The sequence below is a fragment of the Prunus dulcis genome, chromosome 7 (assembly GCF_902201215.1).
Source record: "Prunus dulcis chromosome 7, ALMONDv2, whole genome shotgun sequence".
In the NCBI taxonomy this organism is placed as follows: Eukaryota; Viridiplantae; Streptophyta; class Magnoliopsida; order Rosales; family Rosaceae; genus Prunus; species Prunus dulcis.
The window spans coordinates 10,332,894-10,341,827 of NC_047656.1; the positions used below are offsets into that span (position 1 = coordinate 10,332,894).

General features: G+C 37.3%; 1 protein-coding gene across 1 annotated transcript; it reads right to left on the minus strand.

The window, feature by feature from the left end:
• Positions 1-5,023: 5,023 nt before the first annotated feature.
• Positions 5,024-8,110, minus strand: LOC117635036 (protein trichome birefringence). Its single transcript, XM_034369363.1, has 5 exons — positions 6,988-8,110; positions 6,443-6,635; positions 6,172-6,365; positions 5,925-6,083; positions 5,024-5,795 (listed from the first exon to the last, which is right to left on the minus strand). Exons 1-5 carry the CDS (start codon positions 7,932-7,934, stop codon positions 5,423-5,425), a joined length of 1,866 nt encoding a protein of 621 aa, XP_034225254.1. The 5' UTR covers positions 7,935-8,110; the 3' UTR covers positions 5,024-5,422.
• Positions 8,111-8,934: the final 824 nt, after the last annotated feature.

The window sequence follows — 8,934 nt, forward strand, 5'->3', positions numbered from 1 at the left end:
TTTGTTGTTTTTTTCTGGATTCTTGTTTGTTTTCACAGAGAATTCAATATATTTACTATCTGGTGTATTTTTGGTTAGCTTTTATGATGAGCGGTCAATTTCACATATATGGTACATTTATGGATCCACGTTTTCCCAATGATTTCTTACATGAGGTCAATAAATAACAACGGACTTCCTTACCATAAGCAATGTTTTAGTGCCAGCCTTAATGTTATTTAGCAAATTCTTAAATATTCTCGATGTTTGAATTTTAATACACATTCGCCACAGTTTGACAAGAGAATATTTTTCACTCTATATCCGAGTGACAGACACCAAAATATTTCATTATTATCTAATTATTGAAGTTGAGTTTATAATATTTTTTGGACAACCGAACATGTTATGATATAGTAAAGAAATCACTTGGGAGAATTCAAATTGAAAACCTCCTGATAATAATAAGATAACATAAACTTGAGATTCTTAAACAGTCAGGTTGTGAGGATGGTTCAATTCAGCTAGTCAATTCAATGTCGTCCTATGCCTCGTGCTGTCATTATTAGATGCCATGGTACTCAAGGAACTTGTATTAATGAACGACGTTGACTCAACCATTTTGACAGGCACCAATTTTAGCCGTAATTTCTACAATTTGTTTAAAGGGATTTGTTTTCTTCAGGATTAAGTTTTTGTGTCATCCATTTGTTTATTCATCTCATCATTAATTAATAAGCACGTACATCTCTTCTCTATAATTACCAAATCTCTTGGCAGCATTATCAACTTGATGTTGATGGAATCATGTCCAGGTGTCGTTTGTTTAATTTAGAAAGGGCTAAGAAGGCTCTTTTGCTCTTTTGGTGCACAATTTCACTCGTGGGTGAGAGTGCATGAGTAGAGCGCAATGTTTAACGCGTAAGTTTGATATATATTTTTGGCTTATATTTTGAAAGTTGAAATTTCGAAACTTATGGTATGCATGTCCACACTCACGGCCAAGATTAAGCACATATATAAAAATGGTAAATGGACATTCTATTTGGTAGTTATAACACTCAAGATTATATTAATTAACACCTTGGCATTGCTTAGTCATCGGAGAGAAGCCTCAAATCGGGGCCTTAATGAAGGAACAGATTATGGAGCTTGATGGCATGATATCTACGACAGACTTTTGGAACATGCCATGGATGAAGACTGATGGAAAGGTCGAGAAGATATAAGTCCTGTGAGGTGAATAAAATATACAGGTGAGGCTATAGCTCTAGCTGTAAAAATGCAAGAGAGACCTGATTGAAGAATTAAAGGAGGAAAGTTAGGCACACGACTTGGAGAAATAAATCAGAAAGCAACTGAAATAAATTGAAGAAAAATATCTTTGGTAGAAAGAAAGCCGAAAGCAGCTGAAATTGACCAAACAAGATGTGCAACAACAATAATGCATGAAAAGCAACGAAAACATGGAAAACATATTATGTCTGAAGTTCTTATTCAAGAGCTGTTGGATTGGTGACTTGAAATTGATATGATTGGACCAAAACCAGTAGATAGCTCTGCTACCATAAATTATGTGGTCAGCAAAGCCCATCTTTTATTGTATTTAGCAGGGATGATAATTGATATGATGGTCTAGGGCATGTGGTGTGGGGTTAACGCCAAAACTTTCGTTACAATACAACAGAATCCAATTTTTTTACCTCCTTAATCTTCTAACTTATTTTCTCATTTTACGCTCACCATTTTAAATAAGAGTAATGCTACACTTACTATATTTTTCTATCACGTAATGTGGTATGTTCATATCATATGTCACATCAATTAAATCAGTCACCGATTGCTACATGAAAAAGCTATCACGTGTGGCATGCCGTAGTAATTGGGAATCCCAAAATAGAGTTATCCTCGTTGCACACAAGCGTTTCTCCTAATCATGGCTCTTCATGTAACTCTTTATAAATTTAAGAACATTTTCATGGAATTTTTGCGGATACAGAAATCGGTTCTTTTTTACACAAATAAAAGAGGGTTAGGAGGATTTTGGGTAGCATGGGTGATTCAATGGAAATTCAAGTGGAAATGGGACAATTCTCAGTGATTTTTTTATTTGGTTGCAACTCCTCTTTATCTCAATTCCGCTGGGATCAAGAAAAGTTATAGATTGTGGTTGTGTGCTCGGGTATTGCTACAAATCTATTTTGGATTGGCTTTGGTAATGCAACCGGTGGTTGAACAAGTTCTTCTCGAACTACACTCGAGGATGTGTGGAACTTCTCTTACTCTTACTGTAAGAGCCCGCTAGTAGAGCTTGCTCTAAAAATTGGCTTCTAAAGGAATGATGATTGGCCTTTCCGGGGAGTTATGTCCCCATAGTGTGGTGAAACCAGACTACGATGCCAATTGATAAGAGCTTATGGATCAAACTTAACCTTAAAAGCTGGCATGCAATACAAAAGTGCTCGAGAACTCTTAAATCATTACAAAATATGCTATTTTTTCAATGTGTGACATCGAGTGCCAAAGTGCTTAGGACGAGATCTTTGTGGGTGGTGGAGATCTCCAATCAAGGCATCCTAGCTAATTCGTACAAAATAAACTTGGGGCTTAAGAATGTCTCCATTGTTAGGTAGGGTTTCTATTATACACATGGATTGCCTTAGTTTATTTTCACAGTACAGTGTGGGAATTGAATTTTCACAACCACCATTAAACCAAATTGACTATGAAATCTTTTCAACATGGAAATCATATCAACTTGTTCCACTATCCTGATGGGACGCCCTACAAATCAAGCAGCCCTCTTATTACTACTAGTTTTACAGGTGACTGTTATTTGTTGATTGTTGATAATGCCCTGATAAAGAAGGAAAACAAAGCTTTCTGAGACTCAACCATGGCCTCTCATAATAGTAATGATGTGGACCAATCATTGTTTGAATCTACAATACTTGTGTCGGTAAGTAGTTTTCCCGTGTGATTTGAAGCATAACTCTTGTTTGAGAATTGATCTTTTAACAGGTTATATTGTTGTGATTGTTATAGGTTTGGTATGACTTTAATTGTGTAGGACATGTGGTTTTGGACTTTTACATCATGCGTGAGCCCCAAATGAATTAGGTCTTGGTTCCTATTCTGCCTTGCCAAATATTATTAGAGAATTTAATTTACTAATTTACTAATTTACGGTGGCGATAAAAAATGGTTTGGTCGAATAATTAGTGAATTTCGTAAAGAGATCAAAACAAGACCTTTTTTCATCACATGAGTAACATTGATCTATGACCCAAAACACATGAATGATTTGTGCAATTTAGCCTTAAAAAAGCACTTTGATGGACAACATCAAGAAGTCTCTTTCTATGTATCATCAATTTAGTTTTTCTTTTGGATTGAATGAGACACATTATAACAAAAGAACAAGAAATACAAAGCCCAACAACGATGTCCAAATAAAAGCTGGGCCACACTAAACAGAGCCCATAAAGGAGCACAAGCAAAGCCACAAAATTTGACCAAAATTAAAAGAAAAGAAGAGGAGGAACAAAGCCCAGCACCTATCAAAAAAGAAAATTCCAAAAAATACAAACCAAAGTGACACCCACGAGAGGTAACCAACGAGATCTAATCTAGTGAAGAAGAAAAAAAACCTTCAATTACAGATTAGTAGTCTCAGGTTCGAATTCCCACAGTATTTTGGCAAAGATTACTACTAAACGAACCTTAAAATTAACTGAGCACACCCTATGATCTAAGCATATCCTAATATTTTAATCAAAATGTAAAATTAACTAAGTACACCCCTACATCTTAATACACACTATCACACAATACCCTAATGCCAATCCTAAGTAGTTAATTATGAGTAGTTAATTCAACAAATGAAACAGACCTAGTTCATAATAGGCCAAGAAATTGACAAATTCCTTATAATCTTTGGAAAAACAGAATCAGACCCAAATTAAAATACACAGAGATAGGACAGGAAACAAGAACAGACTGTTTACACTTATACCCGAGATCCAAGAAAAGAATATGGGGTGAGCCCAAGACGAAGATCAAAGAGGCCAAGAAATCACACTTTCCTCTGCTTCTTTTTGGTTCATCTGTGACCCCAAAAAAAAAAGACCACGATTACTCCTGTAGTATCAATGGAATTCCCCCCCCCCCTTTTAGATATCAATAATTATATTGCTTGAATTCATTAGCAATCATAATCAGCCAACAAAGATCAGTGGATCTGGGGATGAAATGATCGAACCATTGAAGTCTACAACAGTAAAGGGTACTGCAAAATAATGGGCTTGATTATCAAATTCTCTCTCTGTTCTTCTTTGCGACTCTAGCAGACTTGAATACTTCCAATCCAATCCCATTCTCCTCTGTCCTCCTTCCTCTTTCTCTTTCTTTTATGTTTGATTAGAGTCGAATATGGTGAATACGGTGTACTTCTTAAAATTATACAGGAGCTCATAGATCAACATCAGCAGTCTCTCAAACTGAAATGCCAGTACCCCCTTGGCTTTAGCCTTAAGATGAAACTTCAGAACAATAAGATAAAGGAAGTCTTATCCAAGCCCTCCCACAAGTCAACATTAAAAAATGTGGGCGGAAATAAGATTCTAAGGCAGCATGGCTTTTCTGTTAATCCATAATTAATCAACTTAATTAGACTTCATATTAGTAAATTAATTTTTCTCATAAACTAAAAGATTAAGTCCCAAATCATTGGTTCAATGTACTGCCGCGTACATGGTGGTCAATGGTAGCTACACTATAATTAGACGTGTCAACCGCTAACTAATCAGATTCAAACACGGACCCCTTAAATTCTGAATGCCTGACTTATAGTAAACATTGTTGATTTATGGTCAACAGCCCATGTGACATGTGATAAAAAGTTCTTCAGCTTAAACCTAACAAAAAACCTAATCAAATATATAATAATTTAGATTAAGATTATTATATAATCTAAACATATCAAAAGCATCAAACAGTCGGCAGCTTTAAGCTACTAAGGGTGCGACAAAAGCATAAAAGAATATTAAACAGGATTAAATATGAGCCACTAGATTTATTAAATAAAACAAACTAAATAATTAGAATTTAGACATTTACAATTCTCAAAGCCTTTCATTTGGGGCTAAAAGAATAAGATGCGGTAAAGGAGGAGAAGAAATTTACAAGTGAAAATTTCACTAAAAATCCCTCCCTACCCTCGTTTCACTCTTTCCTCATATAAACAGATAGGTTTGTTTATTTTTCTCACTTAACTTGTAGCATAAGCACTCTTCCTCTCGGATCTTTACTTCACTGCTTTTATATCGATAACGTCGAGAAAAAGGGTAGGGAAAAAGATAAAGTATACTGCTGAGTGTGATTTTGACTCGAAATTTGAGTGTGTATGAATGTAGAATTTTAGGTTTTGTGTAACCTTTTTTACCTACGCTCTCTTCTGCTGTTGCAGTTGCAGTTGCTGCTGCCGATTCTGGTACAGTTTTACTAGGAGTTCGGCGTAGAGAACCTCATTCCATGCATCAGGAACACCAGGAAGGCACCAATGGCTGCAATCCTGGAAGCTCTTTGGTGATCTCCTCTCTGCATCGGACAGGTGTTGCTTTCGGTAGATTGATGGGTGACCATCCTTCCGGAAATCGGTCATTCTAGTGATGTTGAGATAAGTGACATGGGTTTTCATGTTTCTCAACACCTTCTCCAGTACCAGCATCTTAGGGGGGTATGGCCTCAGATACGTCTCGTTGGAGATGGGAAGAGTCTCACTGTCACATTGGCCACCAGAATTCCACTGCCCACCACTGTCAGGAGAGAAACACAAATCGTTATTATTGTGTCTCTGCATTTAATATTCTCAAGTATAAACACATTTAGGAGGAAACATCAAATAGAACATTCATACACTTTAAATTGGATTACTTCAAGCTTACCTGAAATGGGAAGCAGAATAACCACGAAAGAAGACGATACTTTTCCTTGGATTAATTTTGGCATCAACCCATCTGGCCCATGTAGTTAAAGCTTTCCGAAATGCCTCCAGAACATTCAGTTCACCATAAACATGGCTACCTTCTTGGTAATAGTCTTTCCTGAAATTTTGAATGCTATTTTAGTCCCAACTACAAACCAAAGAATAATTTGAAACCACTTTGAACATCAAAATAGTAATAAACATACCCTTTGGAGGTTTTCTCATGAGTCCACCAGTGTCCAGTGTTGAAGATGACGATATCTGCATCTTTATATAGATCAGATGATCTCCCTACTAAGTCGAGACGAAGTGTCTCTCTCTTTGATCCATCTTTTTCTGGCATTTCCCATTCTCGAACTAAGAAGGGAGACACAAAGAACTCCACCGTGCAATTATAGTCCTGCCAAGTTTCACTAAATTAAGGATATGTTGCTGCACAATCCAATAAGAATAACTTGAATAATTGAATAAACCTACTTTGAATATGAAGGAGTATGAAGCTTCGCCACGAAAATGGGTTCTTCCGTTTGCTTCGAAGACCTTGCTTTTATCTTTGGCTGAGTTTCTCAGGATGCAAACCAGAGACTCCCACATATTCCTGTTCAGCGAATCACCAACGAAAACAAAGCGCTTTCCTCGCAACAACTCCAACATATGACTTCCATCCAACCTGGTTTTAAAAAAACATTTCAATATGGATAAGTCTTAGTCAAGCAAAACCCAGAAAACTAAGTCATGGATCGATTTCAATAGAGATATAAAACAAAACCCACAACTGATGAATAGTCAGCAATCACAAAAAGATGCCAAAATTGTAAAATTGACAACAGATCAGTATGAATTTCGATCTATCAAAACCCAATAACCCTTCATCCAAAACTAAGAACTTTGCAGGCAATCAAAACATACGCATCTCAAAACAGCACATCAAAAGCCAATCCAAATACCATCTTTTACATAAAGAAAACATGGCAATTAAAGCATCAAAGTTCAAAATCAAAAACTGCAATTTGGCCACATACCTTGGCAGAGTGCAATCCTTAGGCTTCCATTTGAATTTCTGAAAATCCTTATCAGGCCTACCATTAAGAATGCAATTGAATTGCTCATCAATCAGAGGACAAGACCCGGGTTTGTATAGAGGGTATGAATCATCCTTCACCCATTCCCCATGTAATATATCACAATTCATCAAAGACTTCACCAAATCATCATTCCCCTGCTTCCCCTTCTTCACCGACACACCAGAATTTGTTTCATTGCTCTGTTTCTTCAACACAGAAGCAGTATAATTCGATTCCACTCCCTTCTGTGCAACACTCTTCTCCGGAGAACCCGATTGCGGTGCCGAATTCGAGCTTTTATTACCCGCCGCCGCCACCGGGGTTTTCGGGGCGGCAATTGAGGTCTGATTGGCCTTAAAAACTGCGGCTTTATCAGAATTCTGGGTACTTTCAGTTTGGTTCTTCACAAGGGTGGTTGATTCAGGCTTACTAGTCGTATTCTTGGGTGTAACTAGAGGTTGTTTAGGCAGTGCAGTTGATGTCTGATTTGGGTTCAAAATTGTGGGTTGAGTTTGGTTTTTCACAAGAGGTGGTTGTTTATTCACAGAGGGAGCTTGTGCGGCGGCGGTGCTAATAGATCTAGAGGGCTCTGTTTGTGGAGCAAAAGCAACGGTTTGATTTTGTTGCTGTGGAGATGAAGTGCCATTGGGAAACAAGAAAGAGAAAAATGAACTAGAACTAGAACTGGTACTGGAACTTGTGAAGATGTTTGAGAACCAAGGAGAACCAGAGTTTGGGGAGGGGCTGAAGGCCAAGAAAACAGTGAAGGCAACAAAGGCAAACATGAACCCATAAACAAAAGCCACAGTTCTTCTGGTTTTGAGGATGGAGAAGAGGCTCTTGAGGTCTGAGAGCAAAGTTCCACCATTGATGGTTGGAAGGTGATGCTTTGTGGCCTCAGCCATGGATGTGATTGTGGAAGGAGAGGAGCCAGATGTGGGGAAAGTGGAAGTTGAGGAGAGAGAGAGAGAGAGAGATGAAAGTACAAATGGTGCTGCTTCTGGTAGAGAGAGAGAGAGTTTTGTTGTGTGAGAATTCTCAAGTGAATGAAACACTAATGAGACAGAGAAACTGAGGGGGGATATGGAGTTTTACTATGCTGGACAAAGGCATGTGAGGTCTGGGGAATATAATGTTTGACCCCGGTTTCCGGGAGTATTTACAAGACTGCCAAATGGTCTCATGCAAAAGGGTACACATAGTACATGCCGCTTAATTTAACTCCAAGCAACTTTTTTTTTGAAAAGAGTTCCAAGCAACTTCTGACACGTGGAGGGTTTAAGAAAATTGGGTAAAAAGGATGGATCTACTAGTTCTGTGAGCCAATGAGGCTGTGACATGTGGAAAGAAGGATAAATAAAATATAAAGAGAGAAAAGAAGTTAATTAATTAAACGCCGGCCTTCTTCTAACCATGTTTTGTGGCCTGATTGTTGGGTGTTGCACTTTTCTCTAATTTATAGACATGAATCTATGCACTCAACAGTCAACTCGAACTGGAAATAGTATTTGACCCTCGCATTCTGCGATCAAATCAGTGAACTCAGTAAAATTGTGTGAAGCAGTGAGCTTTGTTTTGTACCTTGAGTTCATAAATGAGGGTGTTTATAAATTAAATAGAAAAAATTACAAAAGAAAATAAAAAAGGATTTATAACTCCGGATATAAATTTTAGTTATAACAAAATGAGTTATGATGATAAAAGATCATAATCACACAAAAATATTGAATTTAGTCCTAGGTGTAAGAGAATACCAAATTAGGAAGGTTTTCTTTGTTTACTGTCGTTTTTAAGAGGTTCAGAATGAGTAAGTTTTTAAGAAATCCGAAATAAGAAACCTCTCATAAGTGAAATGGATAACATCTTTCTCATATTGTGGGAATCAAAACCCCTCATAGACTACTC